The following is a 21826-nucleotide window of genomic DNA, read 5'->3' on the forward strand; positions in this document are numbered from 1 at the left end:
TGTCTTGTCCCTCAGATGCTGTCTCAGTCTCTGATCCTAAGTCAGAGCTGTCCTCCATAACCTGAGTTGGGGCTTGAGCAGCAGTCATCCAACAAGATGCCATCTCTGCTACTGGCTAAACTGTCGCTCTAAAACACTAGCCTACGTAGACCGTCACTAAATTGCTGGTGGGCGTGTGTGTGTGATACCTGCAACAATAGAGGTCACCTTACCTTTGCTTCTTCCTTCAATCAGCATGTTCTGCTTCACCTTGTCCCATACCAATCGTCCCAGCCTTTAGCGCCCAGTCCAACAATCATTATGTGTTCTCCCACTTCCATTACCTCCTCTGATTCCCTCACTACCACCCAGCAAAAGTGCATTTAATCTCTCCATTTCACCCTCACACATACATTTCATTTGTATTATAGCGCAGGTAATGGCTGGCTTTACTAATCCACTCAGCTATTCACATATAATACAGTTTTGACCCTTGCAGTAGGCATATAAATCTTCTGCGCTACTCCACTGCCACTAGACAAAAGTCAGATCCTTTTCTAGCACAAACATAATCACAAGAGTTATTTGACTTTTTTATTGCTGCCTAAAAGCTACAGTTAAGACATGTCAGTTGAAGTATGCGCATTGCTGTGAAGATGCAAGCTTCCCCTGACAAGTGGGGTTTCCTGGCCCTCGATTGCAGCAGGAAACCCGTTCAGGAAGGCCTCATTTGAAAGGAGAGAATCTCCCCTTTCAAATGAGGCCTTCCTGAACGTTGTCGACACCCCCTCCCTGTTGTGGGCCACTGGTCGTGACCCGCACCATGGATGTAGTGCAGGCGTTGACCACTGGGTTAAATCATTGAAAATATTTAGGCCTGGGTCCCTGACTTCCAGTAATAACTCAGTGGGGAGTCCCCAGACTCCAATAATAATTCAGTTGGGGGGGGGGGGGGATTCCTGGCTTTCAGTAATAATAAAGTGAGGGTCCACAGAAGTCAAAAGGTTGGGAACCACTGCCCTAGGGAACCCCCAGAGTACATCGTATCATGCAGCTAGCACTGGAATTGGTATTGTTGCAGGATTCCAGCATGTTTGATACCAAACATGCCTAGGTTGGGGGCAGCCATTATGTAGTTGGACCACTCATGTGGACCAGTGTCAACTACATACCTTAAGATGGTTTCCCCGTGCTTAGAGTCTAGGAATTGGCCTGGGGTCTGTAGGGGCACCCTGCTCATGAAGGGGTACCTTCACACTTAGTGACATGCACTCTGCCCTTGGGTTGAAGGGCCTACCAGAGCAGTGACTCATAACATCTAAATGCAGTGATCAAGTTTGGCAGTGAAAGGGTGCATGCACCCTTTCACGCAGGCTACACTGGCAGGTCTGCGGGCAGTTTGCATGGGCTCCCATGGGTGCCATAATATATGCTGCAGTCCATGGGGGAGGGGGGGGGGGCTTGTGTGCCCATGCCCTGAGTACCTAAGTACCAAACACTAGGGACTTACATGGGTGCACCAGTATGCCTATTGTGGGTGTGAAAGGTTGCCAACAAACTTAATTTAGGAGAGAGAGCACAGTCACTAGGGTCCTGGTTAGCAGGTTCGTGACATCAGGCAAAAAGTGGGGGTAACTATGCCAGAAAGATGACACTTTTCTACATAGGGAATTTGAGATCATTTTAAAACACCCCTACACAGATCCCATTGACTAATGTATTTACAAGTGCTCCCTCCTCGAGGGGTTTGAGCCTGCTCAGTCACACTGGGTGTCTTGCAGACCTGATGATGAATCATGCCACTAGTGAATTTTAGAGAGTGATTGTCTCTTAAAATACTCCTAGAGACACCTAATTGAGACATAGATTTCTGGGACCCGACTTTTCTTAATTTTTTTGTTTCCCGCTGGAAATTGACTGGTCTTAACCATAATTCTTCTATCTCTTCCACCCTTTGATTGTTAATAATCTTTTTAGAGCTTCCACATTGGTGCTATAGAGCAATGTCATGACTTTATATCAATATGCAAATATTGGCATGTTTGTTAAAGCTCATTACACACCTTATCTACACTGTGGTAATATATTTTTTTGATTTAGTCACAAATAATGTAAAACCATTACAGCAATAGCCATTGTTCTATTGAAAAATAGTTTTCAGAATCTTTGTTCACACAATCATGGAGATTTGCCAAACTCCTCCCTCTTTTGAACAGTTGAATTGCTAGAAGTTTCACACTGCTATCTATAGTTAGTACATGTTTTTTGTTTTTATTTTATTATGATTATATAGATAATGGAGGACCATCCTCTGGCTGCACTTCAACAATCCCTCTCTGCACTACGGGTGTACCCAAATCGTCTTCTCGCAGTCTTTGCTCATCGACCAGCGAAAAGGAAGAAGGTATCACAAAGAAAGTTCGACGGCAATGGGAGTCATGGAGCACGGAGGATAAAAACACGTTCTTTGAGGGGCTTTATGAGGTGAGTGAGAAACTGGGAGAAACGATCCCTGTTTATTGTCATGAGTGTTGGACTATGTGCTCTCCGCCAGCTAATAAATGTCTGTTGAACTTGTTTCGGTGTTTCCATGCTTTTATTATACTTTTAAACATTGCCATTCCTGCTTTATTACTTGGTTGTGCTCAACCGACGGTAAAATATCTATGATGGACTAAGATTACTCGTGATCCTCCTGGCCTCAAATGTGGCCCTGTAATCTGTTGATCTATGATTTGTCTAAGTATTGTTATGGCTGGAAGTGACTGCTGTTTGGAGTTGGGCATATATTCTTTTGTCTTTCTCCTATATGTTCCTTGAAAGGCTGCTTGAATGCAGATCTTTCCTCTCAAACCTATAGTCCCTTGCATTATAGACAGAATTATGTGGAGTTTAGATTGCTAGTTAGGAGCAATTATATGATTTTTTTTCCCCACCAATAACTGATGGGACGCCAACCATGTTTGGTTTCTGTTTGGCATTGTATCTGTGCATCAGTAGAGATGTTGCAGACAATCATGATCCGCTATTGTAGACTTAGATGTGATCACCTGCATTGTGCATATAGCAGAGTTGTCTGTTGTGACTGTACCACCTTAGATTCCAGGTTCAAACTTTATAAATTTCCACAGTTTAAATTATCAAGGGAATCTAAATAATTTCAAACTCAAGCTGTAATATGTTGTCCGGAAAATGCTAAAACCCCTAGCTGTTGATTTGTAACTTCTTCAAATTTAAAACAAAGAAAACATGCTTTCATTACATGTGCATATTGACACACATGTAATTTTGTTGGCCGTAATCAAATTCACAAAATATTTTTTTATTGTAAGTGGGACATTCATGTCAATACTCCTTTAAAAAAATCCATTTACTTTAAATATTCATAGTGTACCAGGTTTCCTTGGAGTACTGCTGTGGTAGGTGGGTCCGTTTGTCTCTTCTATTCCGTAGTTCTTCTTTAGTTTCTATTTCCATCCTAGATACCAATCTCTCATCTCCAAATCCTGTGTTTGCTTTTGTTACTTAGAATTAAGTCCCTACTGATAGAATTGTTTTTGTTATCATAGCATTGGACTGCAAGAAAAACACCACAGCTATGATAAGTGTAACTCTTAGCCCATATTTTTAATTTTTGTCATTTACTGCATATTTCTTAACCTTCAGAGGATTCATAAAAGTATTTAATAATCCATGATGTTTCTTCATATTACTGTCTCTTCCTGTTGGCAACAATGGTACTTAATTATCAGTTATTATAATTGTTATTTAAATTATGTTGAGACCCATGATAGAATTTCTGTTTCCTGCTGTCTGACTTATGCTGATATCGTTTTCATTCTTCTGGTTGTTTGACCCACATGATGCAGCCCAAATGGATTTAATTGCATATGTTACTAAGGAGCTGTCTTGTTAAAGAACAACTGATTTGCATACATTTTCCGTAGTGAGGGTGAGAATTGAATTCCCTTAAGGGATATCCCTGTAGTGCCCTTAACCCCTTCACTGCTAGGCCTTTTGGGGAAAAATTGGAAAAAAGTGCTTCAGGAGAGAGTCTGTCCCACCCCCCCCCCCCCCCCCCCCCTGCAAATGGCGTCACAGAAGAATGAACAAGACCTGGCCACACAAGGACTTAGTGTCTAGCGCTTTGTGTATGGGTATTTGTAGGTTCACACTTTCCCATATAGTAACAGCTAATACATCACAAAGTTAATTTCCTGTCTATTTGAGGTCCTATTGGGGTTGTGACTCCTTTGTGGCTTCCCAAGTCTCTTTCTGCTTGGTTTTACACAGCAACTGTACCCCTAGGGCATAGAAAGACGAGACCATTTCAGTAAGAAATTTTGGTTTGTTTTGTGTTTACCCAGCACCACACCAGCAAGTGATTATATTATTTTATTTTTTTAATTTTGTGCTCAATCGTGCAGGACTGCTGAGAATAAAAGAAGAAAGAACAAACGGTGGCTCACATGCCAATACTGGCCCCCACAGGTCTACAGCTAGGATGTCATGTAGTGCCGGTCAAATGTGTCTCCAACCATGCCTGGTATAATGTGCCCCTCCACTTAACCAAATACGGCTGCCCACCATGTTCCCCTGTCAGGCCCATGATTGGACACTTGCCTTGGGCCACGACTCTGCATTAGAGCTGCATCATCTTGGGTCCCAGCGTTTCTCCCTGAGTTCTCAGGTCTTCTGTCTTTGGATTGGTGGTTGGGCGCCTGTGCTTTTCCCCCAGACCAGTGTCTTTTTCTGTCCTCCACTCCCATGCACTGCCTTATCCTTGTCCTGGCTGCTTCCCTCCTACACACGCCACCCTGTCTCCGACTTTCGCCTCCTACTCCTCTTCCTCCTCCTTGCCTCTGTCTTTTACCTGTTGGAGAGACTACCACAAACAGTGAGAATGCTGACTTTTTGCGAGCTTTGGATGCTCCCGGCTGTCATCCATTCTCACCAGCACTCCTTTACAGGCATCAACAAAGGGTTTGCGGTGCTAAAATCACCATCTTCCCAGCTTTCAGGAATAGATAGCCTTGAATCAGAAAACCAAATTTTTCATCACAATTTTGGTATTTTACTGGGAAATACCCTATATTTGTGTCGAGCGCGCAAGCCCTTTGATCTGTTATAAGTATTGTGGGCTTTTTACCACGCCCACCTCCCACCCATCACTTACAATAATTCGTGGGCTTGCCTCTCAAAAATCCCTTGCTGTCATTAGTAATTGCTTTATGTTTGTTTCGCCTTGGGGTGGTTTTATTACCGCCTTATTTCTGATAAAGGAATTTATTGGGTTTAAATGATAATTGTATATGTTTTATTATTCTCTCTTAATTGCAAGCATGACCATGGTTCAGGCCAACTTAACATCCTCATTACACTATGACTGTTTGAACATTCTTGATATTTTTGGGTGACCCTTCTAGGTTATTTCTCTCATTACTCCTCCATGGCTGTCTTGTTTTGGAAATTGTTAGCCAGCAACTCTGATGGTGGGGCGGTGAACGTGGTATTCTATTGGAATTTGCATAGCAGATTTAAATTGGGATGCTAAATGGCAACATTTTCATTTTTGGCTGCAGATAGAGGAAGAAGGTAAATGGAAGTGCTTTAGTTATATGCAGGGCCACTGGAATTATGGTGTAGGAAAAGATCAAATTATGAGGCAGGTTTGACCAATTTATGTGGCAAGAAAAGTCCAATTATGAATTTACAATGCCAATAGCTCTAACTCAAGCAAATGCAAGGCCCAATGCATTGCAGATGCTTGTTCCTATTTTTTGTGCTTTTCGTCTCCTTCCATTTAGCGGTAGAAATGGGTGGAAACCACTGCTAGATCCCGGAAAGCTATACATTTCTAAAAACGGATCGAATTCTGAATTCATTAAGGGGTCATTTGTGTAGATCCTTCAAGGTTTTTCTATAGAAAGTAACAGTTGAAATAAAAAAAATATTGAAATTGAGTTAAACAGCATTTGTGTCTACATTTTAATCTGAAACTTCTTCTAACTAAGGCAGATTTTCAAAAGCAGTGTAGCGTTGGCAGCGCTGGCCATTTCTGGATGTGAGGATAAATAGGGCTTGTAGGTTCACCAAGAACTCCAGGTACCTAGCGCCAATAACTGAACTGCACCTTCCAATGATTTTTCATTGTGTACCGGGTATACAGAAATTAATTGAGTAAAATATAAAGAGTGGAAAGTAGATATCTAGGAAACCTATGTATTTCCAAAATGGGCACATGATCTGGAGTTAAGAAGCAGTGGTTATTTGCACATCTCTGAATTTGTTGGTATCCATGTTAGCATGTGAACTAGAACCCATTGCAAACTTCAAAATGTGTCTAAAAACAAATTTTCCTCACATTTCTGTGATGGAAAGTTCTGGAATCTAAGGGGAGCCACAAATGTCCCGACACTTAGCGTTCCCGCAGATCTCCCGACACTTAGCGTTCCCGCAGATCTCCCGATAAAAATGCTACCTCACTTGTGTGTGTGGGCCAAGTGCCCATGACAGGGCAGGGCCCAAAACGTATTGTGGGCACATTATCTATCACAAAACAACATCTAGTGGAGCCTACCAAACCGAGACATTTCAGCATGGATCCCCCAACGTTTTCCTACACAGAAACCCCTGCAAACCTCTGTTTAGCTAAAAAATCACATTTCTGTTGTGGATCACCGTGCTGGCACACATGCCCTGCCACCCAGCGTTCACTTCGGTCTCCCGATAAAAATGATACCTCACTTGTGTATGTGGGACAAGTGCCTGCAACAGGGAGGGGCCACAAACGTGTTGAAATCGAGGGGCAACCAAAGCAGGTCCAAAAGGGCAGTTTTCAGGCTGACTAAGCTTTGGGCTGCCACTCAAGTGGGGCAGAGTTTTTATCAGTACAGATGGGGCAATGCTGGCTGGTAGGAATTTTGTGGATTCCTGCGGACGCCTAATGTTTCCATCACTGCAGTGTAGGCAAAATGCGTGATTTCAGGCAAAGTTGGAGGTTTGCAAGGCATTGTTTATAAGAAAAATGGTGTGAGGTGCATGTGAAGCACACCACTCTGGACTCCCCCAGATGTTTAGTTTTCAGATTTGTCTGGATCTAGTAGATGGTTCCAGGTGGCAGCGTCCCAAGACCAAAAAGTGTAGCTGGTCCCCATTGCAAGTGGGACAATATTGGAAGTTAGCTAAGCTCTCTTGGCCCATATGTTAAATCCAAACCCGAGAGTCGGATGTCCTCTTGCTTGTCATTGATATAGGATGCTTTAGTCCGCAAGGGGGGCAGAATGACTGTTGCCCCCTTCAGTTGGGGTACGGGCATTGTAAAGAAATGGCTCCCTGTTGCAGTTACCCCCCACTTTTTGCCTGATACTGATGCTGACTTGACTGAGAAGTGTGCTGGGACCCTGCTAACCAGGCCCCAGCACCAGTGTTCTTTCACCTAAAATGTACCATTGATCCCACAATTGGCACACCCTGGCATCCAGATAAGTCCCTTGTAACTGGTACCTCTGGTACCAAGGGCCCTGATGCCAGGGAAGGTCTCTAAGGGCTGCAGCATGTATTATGCCACCCCTCACTCAGCACAGACCCACTGCTTACCAGCTTGTGTGTGCTAGTGAGAACAAAATGAGTAAGTCGACATGGCACTCCCCTCAGGGTGCCATGCCAGCCTCTCACTGCCTATGCAGTATAGGTAAGACACCCCTCTAGCAGGCCTTACAGCCCTAAGGCAGGGTGCACTATACCATAGGTGAGGGTACCAGTGCATGAGCACTGTGCCCCTACAGTGTCTAAGCAAAACCTTAGACATTGTAAGTGCAGGGTAGCCATAAGAGTATATGGTCTGGGAGTCTGTTTTACACGAACTCCACAGCACCATAATGGCTACACTGAAAACTGGGAAGTTTGGTATCAAACTTCTCAACACAATAAATGCACACTGATGCCAGTGTACATTTTATTGCACAATACACCCCAGAGGGCACCTTAGAGGTGCCCCCTGAAACTTACCCGACTGTCTGTGTAGGCTGACTGGTTCCAGCAGCCTGCCACACTAGAGACATGTCGCTGGCCCCATGGGGAGAGTGCCTTTGTCACTCTGAGGCCAGTAACAAAGCCTGCACTGGGTGGAGATGCTAACACCTCCCCCAGGCAGGAGCTGTAACACCTGGCGGTGAGCCTCAAAGGCTCACCCCTTTGTCACAGCCCAGCAGGGCACTCCAGCTTAGTGGAGTTGCCCGCCCCCTCCGGCCACGGCCCCCACTTTTGGCGGCAAGGCTGGAGGGAACAAAGAAAGCAACAAGGAGGAGTCACTGGCCAGTCAGGACAGCCCCTAAGGTGTCCTGAGCTGAGGTGACTCTAACTTTTAGAAATCCTCCATCTTGCAGATGGAGGATTCCCCCAATAGGATTAGGGATGTGACCCCCTCCCCTTGGGAGGAGGCACAAAGAGGGTGTACCCACCCTCGGGGCTAGTAGCCATTGGCTACTAACCCCCCAGACCTAAACACGCCCTTAAATTTAGTATTTAAGGGCTCTCCCTGAACCTAGAAACTAGATTCCTGCAACAACAAGAAGAAGGACTGCCTAGCTGAAAACCCCTGCAGAGGAAGACCAGAAGACAACAACTGCCTTGGCTCCAGAAACTCACCGGCCTGTCTCCTGCCTTCCAAAGAACTCTGCTCCAGCGACGCCTTCCAAAGGGACCAGCGACCTCTGCATCCTCTGAGGACTGCCCTGCTTCGACGACGACAAGAAACTCCCGAGGACAGCGGACCTGCTCCAAAAAGACTGCAACTTTGTTTCAAGAAGCAGCTTTAAAGAACCCTGCAACTCCCCGCAAGAAGCGTGAGACTTGCAACACTGCACCCGGCGACCCCGACTCGGCTGGTGGAGAACCAACACCTCAGGGAGGACCCCCGGACTACTCTACGACTGTGAGTACCAAAACCCGTCCCCCCTGAGCCCCCACAGCGCCGCCTGCAGAGGGAATCCCGAGGCTTCCCCTGACCGCGACTCTCTGAAACCTAAGTCCCGACGCCTGGAAAAGACCCTGCACCCGCAGCCCCCAGGACCTGAAGGACCGGACTTTCACTGCAGAAGTGACCCCCAGGAGTCCCTCTCCCTTGCCCAAGTGGAGGTTTCCCCGAGGAAGCCCCCCCTTGCCTGCCTGCAGCGCTGAAGAGATCCCTTGATCTCTCATTGACTTACATTGCGAACCCGACGCTTGTTCTAACACTGCACCCGGCCGCCCCCGCGCCGCTGAGGGTGAAATTTCTGTGTGGGCTTGTGTCCCCCCCCGGTGCCCTACAAAACCCCCCTGGTCTGCCCTCCGAAGACGCGGGTACTTACCTGCTGGCAGACTGGAACCGGGGCACCCCCTTCTCTCCATTGGAGCCTATGCGTTTTGGGCACCACTTTGAACTCTGCACCTGACCGGCCCTGAGCTGCTGGTGTGGTAACTTTGGGGTTGCTCTGAACCCCCAACGGTGGGCTACCTTGGACCAAGAACTGAACCCTGTAAGTGTCTTACTTACCTGGTAAAACTAACAAAAACTTACCTCCCCCAGGAACTGTGAAAATTGCACGGTGTCCACTTTTAAAATAGCTATTTGTGAATAACTTGAAAAGTATACATGCAATTGAAATGATTCAAAGTTCCTAATGTACTTACCTGCAATACCTTTCAAACAAGATATTACATGTTAAATTTGAACCTGTGGTTCTTAAAATAAACTAAGAAAAGATATTTTTCTATAACAAAACTGTAAAGAAATGGCTCCCTGTTGCAGTTACCCCCCACTTTTTGCCTGATACTGATGCTGACTTGACTGAGAAGAGTGCTGGGACCCTGCTAACCAGGCCCCAGCACCAGTGTTCCTTCACCTAAAATGTACTTTTGTATCCACAATTGGCAGACCCTGGCATCCAGATAAGTCCCTTGTAACTGGTACTTCTAGTACCAAGGGCCCTGATGCCAAGGAAGGTCTCTAAGGGCTGCAGCATGTCTTATGCCACCCTGGAGACCTCTCACTCAGCACAGACACACTGCTTGCCAGCTTGTGTGTGCTAGTGAGGACAAAACGAGTAAGTCGACATGGCACTCCCCTCAGGGTGCCATGCCAGCCTCTCACTGCCTATGCAGTATAGGTAAGACACCCCTCTAGCAGGCCTTACAGCCCTAAGGCAGGGTGCACTATACCATAGGTGAGGGTACCAGTGCATGAGCATGGTACCCCTACAGTGTCTAAACAAAACCTTAGACATTGTAAGTGCAGGGTAGCCATAAGAGTATATGGTCTGGGAGTCTGTCAAACACGAACTCCACAGCACCATAATGGCTACACTGAAAACTGGGAAGTTTGGTATCAAACTTCTCAGCACAATAAATGCACACTGATGCCAGTGTACATTTTATTGTAAAATACACCACAGAGGGTACCTTAGAGGTGCCCCCTGAAACTTAACCGACTGTCTGTGTAGGCTGACTAGTTCTAGCAGCCTGCCACAAACCGAGACATGTTGCTGGCCCCATGGGGAGAGTGCCTTTGTCACTCTGAGGCCAGTAACAAAGCCTGCACTGGGTGGAGATGCTAACACCTCCCCCCAGGCAGGAATTGTCACACCTGGCGGTGAGCCTCAAAGGCTCACCTCCTTTGTGCCAACCCAGCAGGACACTCCAGCTAGTGGAGTTGCCCGCCCCCTCCGGCCACGGCCCCCACTTTTGGCGGCAAGGCTGGAGGGAACAAAGAAAGCAACAAGGAGGAGTCACTGGCCAGTCAGGACAGCCCCTAAGGTGTCCTGAGCTGAGGTGACTCTGACTTTTAGAAATCCTCCATCTTGCAGATGGAGGATTCCCCCAATAGGGTTAGGATTGTGACCCCCTCCCCTTGGGAGGAGGCACAAAGAGGGTGTACCCACCCTCAGGGCTAGTAGCCATTGGCTACTAACCCCCCAGACCTAAACACGCCCTTAAATTTAGTATTTAAGGGCTACCCTGAACCCTAGAAAATCAGATTCCTGCAACTACAAGAAGAAGGACTGCCTAGCTGAAAAACCCCTGCAGAGGAAGACCAGAAGACGACAACTGCCTTGGCTCCAGAAACTCACCGGCCTGTCTCCTGCCTTCCAAAGATCCTGCTCCAGCGACGCCTTCCAAAGGGACCAGCGACCTCGACATCCTCTGAGGACTGCCCCTGCTTCGAAAAGACAAGAAACTCCCGAGGACAGCGGACCTGCTCCAAGAAAAGCTGCAACTTTGTTTCCAGCAGCTTTAAAGAACCCTGCAAGCTCCCCGCAAGAAGCGTGAGACTTGCAACACTGCACCCGGCGACCCCGACTCGGCTGGTGGAGATCCGACACCTCAGGAGGGACCCCAGGACTACTCTGATACTGTGAGTACCAAAACCTGTCCCCCCTGAGCCCCCACAGCGCCGCCTGCAGAGGGAATCCCGAGGCTTCCCCTGACCGCGACTCTTTGAACCTAAAGTCCCGACGCCTGGGAGAGACCCTGCACCCGCAGCCCCCAGGACCTGAAGGACCGGACTTTCACTGGAGAAGTGACCCCCAGGAGTCCCTCTCCCTTGCCCAAGTGGAGGTTTCCCCGAGGAATCCCCCCCTTGCCTGCCTGCAGCGCTGAAGAGATCCCGAGATCTCTCATAGACTAACATTGAAAACCCGACGCTTGTTTCTACACTGCACCCGGCCGCCCCCGCGCTGCTGAGGGTGAAATTTCTGTGTGGGCTTGTGTCCCCCCCGGTGCCCTACCAAAACCCCCCTGGTCTGCCCTCCGAAGACGCGGGTACTTACCTGCAAGCAGACCGGAACCGGGGCACCCCCTTCTCTCCATTCTAGCCTATGTGTTTTGGGCACCACTTTGAACTCTGCACCTGACCGGCCCTGAGCTGCTGGTGTGGTGACTTTGGGGTTGCTCTGAACCCCCAACGGTGGGCTACCTTGGACCAAGAACTAAGCCCTGTAAGTGCCTTACTTACCTGGTTAACCTAACAAATACTTACCTCCCCTAGGAACTGTGAAAATTGCACTAAGTGTCCACTTTTAAAACAGCTATTTGTCAATAACTTGAAAAGTATACATGCAATTTTGATGATTTGAAGTTCCTAAAGTACTTACCTGCAATACCTTTCGAATGAGATATTACATGTAGAATTTGAACCTGTGGTTCTTAAAATAAACTAAGAAAAGATATTTTTCTATATAAAAACCTATTGGCTGGATTTGTCTCTGAGTGTGTGTACCTCATTTATTGTCTATGTGTATGTACAACAAATGCTTAACACTACTCCTTGGATAAGCCTACTGCTCGACCACACTACCACAAAATAGAGCATTAGTATTATCTCTTTTTACCACTATTTTACCTCTAAGGGGAACCCTTGGACTCTGTGCATGCTATTCCTTACTTTGAAATAGCACATACAGAGCCAACTTCCTACAGGCATGACCTGTGTTTTTTTTTTTTTTTTTTTTTTTTAAAAAGCCCCCCCACCCCATTTGTGGGCCTTATCGAGATAATTACCTTTATCTGCCTCTCGGATTGGGGAATGCCCTTGGTGGGCAGCCCCCACCCCTCCTTTAAAAAAAAAAACAACAAAAAAAAACAAAACATATTCTCCCTTCTGTCTAGTGGACCTTCTACCCACTCCAGAGGGGGCGGGACAGAGGGACTTAGGTCCCCATTTATCTGAGGTGGCGGCATGTCCATGCCTAAGGTGGGCAGCCCACCCATCTTTCATTGAAAAAAAGCAAAACAAAAAAACTCTGGTGTATAGAGGGCTTTCTGCCCCCAGCCTGGAGGCAGTAACACCCAATCTGCGTCCTGGGGGTCAGAAAGACTGTGCCTATTTCTGGTAATTGCCGTGCCCATTCTGGGCAGCCCCCACCTCATGGCTTTAAAATAAAATAAATAAATAAATAAGAAAGAAAAAAGATCCCTGGTGTCTTGTAGGCTTTCTGTCTTGTGGGGGTGCAGATTGGGAGTTATTACCCTAACTGCCACACATGGGGGCAGAAAGACTTTGTATATACATTTATATGGGGCGCATGCAGCCATCACCCTTCTTTTATTTAAAAAAAAAAAAAATAAATACTTGGTGTCTAATAAGCAAACGCCCTGATAGCCATTTCAATGAAAACTAAAAACACCCTTTGGAGCGGGAAAATCTTTCCCAGCTCCCCAGGCTGTGTTTCTAAAAAGCCATTCCCTCTGCTGTAAACACCCGAGGGATTTGGTGGTCTTGTGCAGAGGATGCAATTATTACATCCTCAGCAAATGACCACCTTGGCTGAGGATGTTTTAAGTCCTCAGCATTAAATGGGTTAAGATAGGTAAGGAAGTGTTTCACCTTGTTTTTTAGTTAGTGGTTTTGTGGATCTTTTGATGGTCTTCTCTCTGCTCTTATGAGTTCATTTTTAAAGGTTTTGTCCCTTTTCTATACAAACAGCAGTCTTTTTTTGGAGAAAAACATTTTCAGTCTTAAAAGTATTTGAGACAGTTTGCATTGCCTTTAAACAGATTTTTGATTTTTGTCTTGCTAATGTTGAATAAAATGTGATGTAAGTTATATATTACAATTCTTTTTTTAGTCTTAAAATAACATGTTATAAACCTCTGGGAAAATGTTATTAGTTGGTGTAGATTTTTTTTTTTGTGTTTATTTGTTTGCCACATCATCCTTTTACATACCAGTAATCAACTGTGGCACAATTCCTTTTCAGTCTACAAGGTGATTTTTCCTCCAAAAATGTGTTGATAGTAGGTATGGTATGTATTTGAGTTGCAATTCTCTTCTGATGGATACAACTACCTGTGGATTCCTCACCTAATGAATACTCCCATTGCGCCAGCATTCTACGGAAATCTTCTTCCTAGCTTCTGCACGTCGACGAGGACGTCACAGTTGCCCACGCGACGCCATCTGACGTCATACAGGCAATAAGAGGTCCTCGCCGACATCAGTTCCCTTTTTTCCGTGCCATTCGAAACGGTTATCTTCGAGGGAGCTACTGTTGCTGTTCGACAGTTACAGTGTGTTTTTTTGGATCTATTTTTTCTTTGAGATTACAATGTCGCAAAGAAAGTCAGGATTCAAGCCCTGCCGTGAGTGTGGGGGCAAAATGTCGGTAATGGACCCACATTCTGACTGTTTGTGGTGTCTTAGTTCCGATCATGATGTTGACAAGTGTGATTCTTGTCAACATATGAATCCTAAGGCCCTGAAAGAGCGCGAGACCAAGCTTTTTCTGGCGAAGTCGAAAAGGAAGGAAAAGAGACCTCATCGAAAATCCTCGTCACCGAAGTCTCATCGGCGTCATTGGGACTCCCGGCGTCGTCGAGAATCACGGCGCCGGTCGAGTAAAGAGAGCTCTCGGTCGAGGTCACCATCAACTCGACGTCGGAAGACTTGGGAGGTCAGTCCCACTGTCACTCCCCATCCGTCGACGCCGTTGCCTTCTCCAGCCTCACCGACTTCGCCCGGGTCATTGGGCCAACCACCTTCAGTGTTTGAGGTTCCACAGCCTCAAATGTTTTCTCTGTCGTTGCAGACGTCGAGGTCGTTGACGCCTTCGAACCAGGCACCCCAGTACCCGGCTTTCCCGGCCCCTGGAGCTGATAGTACCGCATTTTTAAATGCGATGTTTTCCATCTTCCAACAGATGGCTCCAGGTGGTGAACCGGCTGGTCCTTCGGGCCCTTTGGCCTTCTGGCCTTCAACATGGGTGCTCCGGCTCCACTTTGACCGGCACCCTTTATTCCCTTTCTCCCCCTGGGGAACGTGGGCTCGGCGTCGGTATCGGCTCCGGTGGCTCCTGAGACTTCGGCTCCGACAGCTTCAGCTCCGACGGCTTTGATATTTCAACCAGTGGCGCCGTCTAGATCTCCTACGACTCCGAAGCAGTCTTCTCTCCATCCGACTCCTCGCTCGGCGCTGAAGGAACCTATGGCGCCTGTAGACCCGGCGTCGGACGGATCAGAGGATCGGCGTCGTTCTTCGACATCCGCTGACGCCATGTCGACGCCGAGGATAGAGGAGAGGCTGCACTCGAGGAGGCTTGCTCTCCGCCTCCTTGAAGAGCAGGAGTACCAGAGACAAAACCTGGAGGAAGGAGAGATTGAGGACTCTCGTGAGGGTCTCCATGGGCTGGACACTGCTAGTGGCCTAGATACTTTCCCCGAGTGGGACTTGTCATCTCCTGGGGAGTATACAGAAGAGGAGGCCACTTTTCATTCTGTTATCAGGAAGGCAGCTAGCTTCTTGGATCTTCCTTTGTCAACAAATTCTGCTTGGCTTCAGTCACCGGCAGAGGTGTTGCACCCGGCATCTACATCGGCAGAACCACTTTTGCCGTTCAATGAGGCGCTGCTGGACCCTGTTTTGGAGGTCTGGAAGAAGCCAGTTTCTTCTTCAGCTGTCAATAGATCTGTGGCTAGGAGGTATCGGGCTGCACCGGCTGACCCTGGTTTTCTTACCAGACATCCAACACCTGAAAGCTTGGTGGTCCAGGCTTCCTGCTCGGCAAGGTCTGCTCCTGGCTCTTTTCCATCTGTGCCCTCGGATAGAGACTCCAAGAAGATGGACATGGCATCCAAAAAGGTGTTCTCTTCATGTAGCATGGCATTGAAGTCCACCAATGCTACATGTATTTTAGGAAGGTACATTTATGCTCTGATGGACGAAATTGCATCAACGCATACGGAGGTCCCTCAGGGGCTATTAAATCTGGTATCGGACGCTCAGGCAGCTGCAACTCAGGTTATCCAATCTGGGCTGGATATAACTGACTCTGTTGCTTGGGCAATGGGCACTGCTGTAGTTACGAGGAGGCAGGCTTGGCTTCGTAACTCAGGATTTTCCTCTGATGTGCAGTCAACCCTACTGGACCTTCCTTTTGATGGGGACAAGCTCTTTGGTGCCAAGGCGGATTCGGCCTTAGAGAGGTTCAAGGAGAGCAGGGCCACGGCCAAGTCGCTGGGCTTGCAAACAACTTCTTCTGCCTCCTCCAGATTTTTTAGGAGGTTTCGAGGATTTGGTCGTGGCTCCTCCTCCTCCTCCTCCTCCTCCTCCTCCTTTCGAGGGAAATTCCAGCAGCCTACCTCTGCTCTCTCCTATAGATCTTTTAGAGGGAGGGGTAGGGTCCGTACCAGGGGAGCCTCTCAGCAGCACTCTGCCTCTTCCTCTGGAGGGGTGCAGCAGGGGAAGCAGCCTTAGGCTTCCACCAATTCCCACTCACTCCACTCCTGTAGGGGGGAGGTTACTGAATTTTCTCCACAAGTGGGAGGTCATAACTTCAGACTCCTGGGTTACCAGCATTGTGAGAAAAGGCTACACCCTTCCCTTTCGGGAGTTTCCGCCCCCCATCCCGCCAGCCCATCTTATTGTTCAGAAGACCACCTCCTGTTGTTAAAACAGGAGGTTCAAGTCCTCCTTTCAAAGGGCGCGGTGGAGTTGGTTCCAGAGCAGGAAAGGGGTCAAGGTTGTTACTCGAGATACTTCCTGATTCCCAAGAAGGATGGTCGGTTGAGGCCAATCCTGGACCTAAGGATCTTGAATTGGTTCCTCAAACAGGAAAAGTTCAAGATGCTGACCCTAGCTCAGGTGCTTTTGGCGCTGAACAATGGAGATTGGCTGGTGTCTGTCGACTTGCAGGATGCTTACTTTCATATCCCGATACTCAAGTCGCACAGGAAGTATCTCCGGTTTGTGGTGGGGTCGCAGCACTATCAGTTTGCGGTTCTCCCGTTTGGTCTTACTTCAGCACCTCGAGTCTTCACGAAGGTGATGTCGGTGGTTGCGGCAGAGCTCAGACGGAAGGGGATAGCAGTATTTCTTTATCTAGACGACTGGTTGATCAAAGCCAGGTGTCCGGAGCTTGTGTTGCATCACCTACAGTCCACAACCCAGTTGTTGTTCGACCTGGGCTTTTCGGTGAACGTGCCCAAATCTCACCTAGAGCCCTCTCAGCGCCTCCTGTTCATAGGGGCAGTACTGGATACAACATTGAATCGAGCCTTTCCTCCGCCTCAGCGGGTTCAGGACATTCAGGCGTTGGTTCCAATGTTTCAAAGTGGAGCGGTCATTCCAGTCCTCAAGGTCCTACGTCTGCTCGGTCTGTTTGCTTCTTGCATACTGTTGGTCGCGCATGCTCGCTGGCACATGAGGGCTCTTCAGTGGTGCGTCCGAAGGCAGTGGTCTCCACACAAAGGGGATCTCGAAGGCCCGGTGAGAATCTCCAGAGATGCTGCCATGGATTTGAAATGGTGGACTGCGGACGGCAATCTTTCCAGAGGAAGGCCGTTCTCGCAAGCTCCGCCTGTGGCCACAGTAATAACGGATGCTTCCATTCTAGGCTGGGGAGCTGATCTGGGGGACCTGGAGATCAAGGGTCTTTGGTCTCCAGTGGAACAGGTGTTTCATATCAATCTGTTGGAGTTACGGTCTGTACGTCTGGCTCTCAAGGCCTTCCTCCCATCCCTTCGCGGTCAGTCGGTTCAGGTCCTGACGGACAACACTACCGCGATGTGGTATATAAACAAACAGGGAAGGGTAGGGTTGAACCTTCTCTGCAGAGAAGCTCTTCGGCTATGGTCCTGGGCAAAGGACCATCAGATTTGCTTGGTAGCAAATCATCTGGCCGGAGTCTTGAACGTACGTGCGGACAGTCTCAGTCGCCATTTCTCGGCCGATCACGAGTGGTGTCTCCATCCAGATCAAGTCCGGATAATCTTCCAGATGTGGGGGTTTCCTCAGATAGATCTGTTTGCCACCCGGGAGAACTCGCACTGCCCGTTATTCTGCAGCCTCCAGTATCCGATGCAAGGAGCTTTGGGGGAAGGGTTTCAGATGACCTGGTGCGACCAGCTGCTTTACGCGTTCCCCCCCATACTCTTGATTCCTCGGATGTTGAGGAAAATTCGCCAAGACCGGGCCCAAGTCATCTTAATAGCTCCGGATTGGCCAAGGAGGGTGTGGTATTCCGACCTTCTCCAACTCTCACTGTGCCCTCCGCTCTGTCTCCCTCTCAGGGCAGACCTCCTCTCGCAGTCGCAGGGGCAGGTTTTACACCCCAACCTCCAGAGCCTGCACCTTCATGCCTGGAGATTGAACGGGGCAACCTGAGTTCCTTCTCTCTCCCGCCTTAGGTAGTGGATGTTATCTTATCGGCCAGGCGACACTCCACTAAATCTATCTACGCTAATAGGTGGTCTAAATTTGTGGTTTGGTGTGGAGGGAGGCAGATTGATCCGTTACGTGCTCATTTATCAGATGTTTTATCTTTTGCTTTATCTTTAGCACAGAGGGGTTGTGCAGTGGCTACTGTTAAGGGTTACTTGTCTGCCTTGTCAGCCTTTATTGTTCTTCCAGACCAGCCTTCTTTATTTAAATCCACAATAGTACTTAGATTCTTGAAGGGCCTTATGAATAAATTCCCTCCAACTCCTTTCGTTATGCCTCAATGGGATTTGACCTTGGTTCTAACTTTCCTTATTGGGTCCCCTTTTGAGCCTATGCATTCTTGCCCAATAAGATTATTGGTTCTTAAAACGTTTTTCCTGGTTGCAATTACCTCTGCAAGGAGAGTGAGTGAGTTGCAGGCTCTATCGGTAAAACCCCCTCATACATCTTTTTATGGGGATAAGGTGGTGTTGAGGACCAAGGCTGCTTTCCTTCCGAAGGTTGTTTCACCCTTTCATTTGGCCCAGACAATTACTCTATCCACGTTTTATCCTCCGCTTCATCCGTCAAAGGAAGAAGAGAGACTACACCGCTTGGGCCCAAAGAGGGCGCTAAGCTTTTATATAGACAGGACAAAGGATTTCAGGCTGGAGGATCAGCTTTTCATCGGATACGTGGGAAAGAGGAGAGGAAAGGCAGTCCACAAGAGAACACTCTCCAGGTGGGTTGTTCTTTGCATTAAAATGTGTTACTCTTTAGAAAAGAAGGATCCCCCTGATGGTATAAGAGCTCATTCCACCAGAGCTAAGTCGGCTTCTTCGGCCTTGGCTAGGAGTGTTCCTGTGGTCGACATCTGCAAGGCCGCAACTTGGTCATCCCTTCATACTTTTGCGAAGCATTACTGCTTGGACTCTGAGGTCAGAAGGGATGGCCATTTTGCACGGTCAGTGCTGCAGGATTTCTTGGTTTGACCATTCAGGCACCCACCACCGAGTGCGGTACTGCTTTGGGACTCTATTCATTAGGTGAGGAATCCACAGGTAGTTGTATCCATCAGAAGAACGAGTTACTTACCTTCGGTAACAACTTTTCTGGTGGATACATTAGTTACCTGTGGATTCCTCACGGTCCCACCCGCCTCCCCGTTGCCTGTTTGGTCTAACCTAGTAATTCTTGAGTGTGCTCCTCTTGGTTTTGAGGATTTGTATATATTATGTATATATGTTTATATGTATATATATATAGTTCATATATTTATTTACTTGTTTAAAAAAAATAAATGGTAGGTTGAATTCTCAGAATGATGTGTTTGTTTGGAATATCATTAAATATTACTATTGTTCTTTCATCTCAATAGCCTATTATTCTCAGGCACGTAAAAAATGTTGGTACTGACGTCAGCACGTCGGCGAGGACCTCTTATTGCCTGTATGACGTCAGACGGCGTCGCGTGGGCAACTGTGACGTCCTCGTCGACGTGCAGAAGCTAGGAAGAAGATTTCCGTCGAATGCTGGCGCAATGGGAGTATTCATTAGGTGAGGAATCAACAGGTAGCTAATGTATCCACCAGAAAAGTCGTTACCGAAGGTAAGTAACTCGTTCTTCTGGTGTATTTGTATCTGAAAATCCAATTAATGTAAAATGTAAATTCCAAATTGGGTTCATGATTATATTGCATGGATGTCATCAATCTCCATAACACTACCATATTAATTGCTTAGGTTTTTTGATGGCAGGTAAAGCAGTGTAGAACACGCTGTTAACAGTTAATACATTAAGACTCAGAACACACACCCTGGACACAAATCCAAGAAAATTCGTGGAACAATCAAATACCAATTCAGGGAGCTCAAACACAAGCTTGTCGAAAAGAAATGGAAAAGAACCAGACACACGAAATTAATTGATTTTCAGTAAATCAACAATCGACCTCAAGTCAACAAAACTTGATACCATCTCGAAGGGTTTATCATTTTATACAAAGGCACATATGGACCTCACACAAACCAAAATTGACTTAATTTTTTCAAGACAACCACCATAACTTGCTTCTACTTTGAAACCACATATCTGCAGTAAACGTAGTTCAGAGGACTTATACGAAGAAGTAAACCATATCTAAAAAATATGGCCCAACGGGAAGAATCAGTGATAAAGAATACAGTGGGGAAACTGGAATAAACACATCATACCCCATGGAGAATAATTTTAAGCTTAGGTCTACCTTTTACACCTATTCCCCAAACCCTAATTACTATTGACTCTTTCTGTTTGGCAGGATAAAGGATTTGGTGCATTAACATAGCGAATGTAGCAAAAAAAGACACCTACCATAGAGTATAAATCAGGAACAAAGGCTAGCAAAATCTAACAACTGTTTCCACCACCAGGTCGACTGTTTATTGCAGGTATCAATTCAGTCTGTTTAACAATATAAACAAAAGTAGAATCTATGTATTACAATCCCTAACATCTGATGACAGATTTATTATGAAGCACAATTTATGCTAAAGATGTGTTCTTCAATCTTCAAAAGCTACTGAGTGGATAGAAAAACGACCTATTAGCCATAACAGATGAAAACCTTTATAGATGTATCAGAAATCAGGACTGCTTATGGGCCATGAAGAAAGTACCTGGAATCAGGTCTGCACATCGTTGGGCAGTGAATAAAATGATAATGGAAATGCTACAGTTGTGTCTTATGTTTTTACTAAATATCTTTTTATTAAAGAGTTTTAAAACCGGGTACATCACTCAGTGCAGCACAAAATAGTAAAAACATGGCAGTGCATCAGCTTCATGATCAATTCAATTAGGAGAAAGGCTAAATTACAACAATAAGACAATAATTTCAATGGTTGCCAGGTTCACCAGCGAAAGCAATAAGACATCTCATAATCACCCCTGAAAACAAAATGCACAAATTCAAACAAAAACTCACAATGAACTAGATAGTAGTGGTCAAGGTAGCTTTGTGTAGGTTCCCTTGGAGTTTGGGGCCTCCCAAAGCCAAGTGTGGCGGGAGAGTCAAAGAGATCAGTGGGCAAAGGAGTTGGGAAAGAGGGGAGGCACACAGGGCTCAAAGTGAAGGAGAGTGCAACAATCGAGGAGTCCAGGGTGCTTTACAAGGGGCAGTTCAAGTGAAAAGTTGAAGAGCTTTAAGCCTGGGAGTTGTAAGGCAGAGGTGCTATAAATGGTTAAAGTAATCTAATAAGGGCTGCAAGATGTAGATAAATTTAGCATCAGTGTGCTCTATCCTGTGGGATAGACGCTCCATGGCCCTTATGTGCCATAGCCATTGGAACCATTGGGCCGTAGAGGGAGCAGAGGAATTCTTTCAGTGGAGTGCTGTCTAGCAGCACCGCATGTGGCATATGAGGTGCCAGTCACTGTGCCTCATTGCTCCTAATTGTAAAGGTTGTATGCCTAGCATGACTGTAGTGTGTATATAAAGAAGCAGGGAGTGGGAAACCAAAGGTGCCCTTAATATGGCTAGCGATCTCCTTCCAATAGGTTTTGATAAAAGAGCACAGCCACCATATGTGAGGGTAATCTCAAGGAGAAGTGTCACACCCCCAACATAGATCAGATGTGGCAGGGTATATTGTTCGGAGGGGGGTTGATGTGTAAAACCACAGAGTCATCAATTT

At 46.8% G+C, this 21826-nt stretch overlaps 1 protein-coding gene across 2 annotated transcripts in view; it reads left to right on the top strand.

The window, feature by feature from the left end:
* CRAMP1 (cramped chromatin regulator homolog 1) overlaps nt 1-21826 on the top strand; it is a 982369-nt gene that overhangs the window by 82409 nt on the left and 878134 nt on the right. For both annotated transcript variants that reach the window (XM_069210635.1, XM_069210634.1), the window contains exon 3: nt 2273-2463. In XM_069210635.1, coding sequence (XP_069066736.1) covers nt 2273-2463 — 191 coding nt within the window. The remainder of the gene's footprint in view (nt 1-2272; nt 2464-21826) is intronic.

The sequence above is a fragment of the Pleurodeles waltl genome, chromosome 10, assembly GCF_031143425.1.
Source record: "Pleurodeles waltl isolate 20211129_DDA chromosome 10, aPleWal1.hap1.20221129, whole genome shotgun sequence".
Classification (NCBI taxonomy): domain Eukaryota; kingdom Metazoa; phylum Chordata; class Amphibia; order Caudata; family Salamandridae; genus Pleurodeles; species Pleurodeles waltl.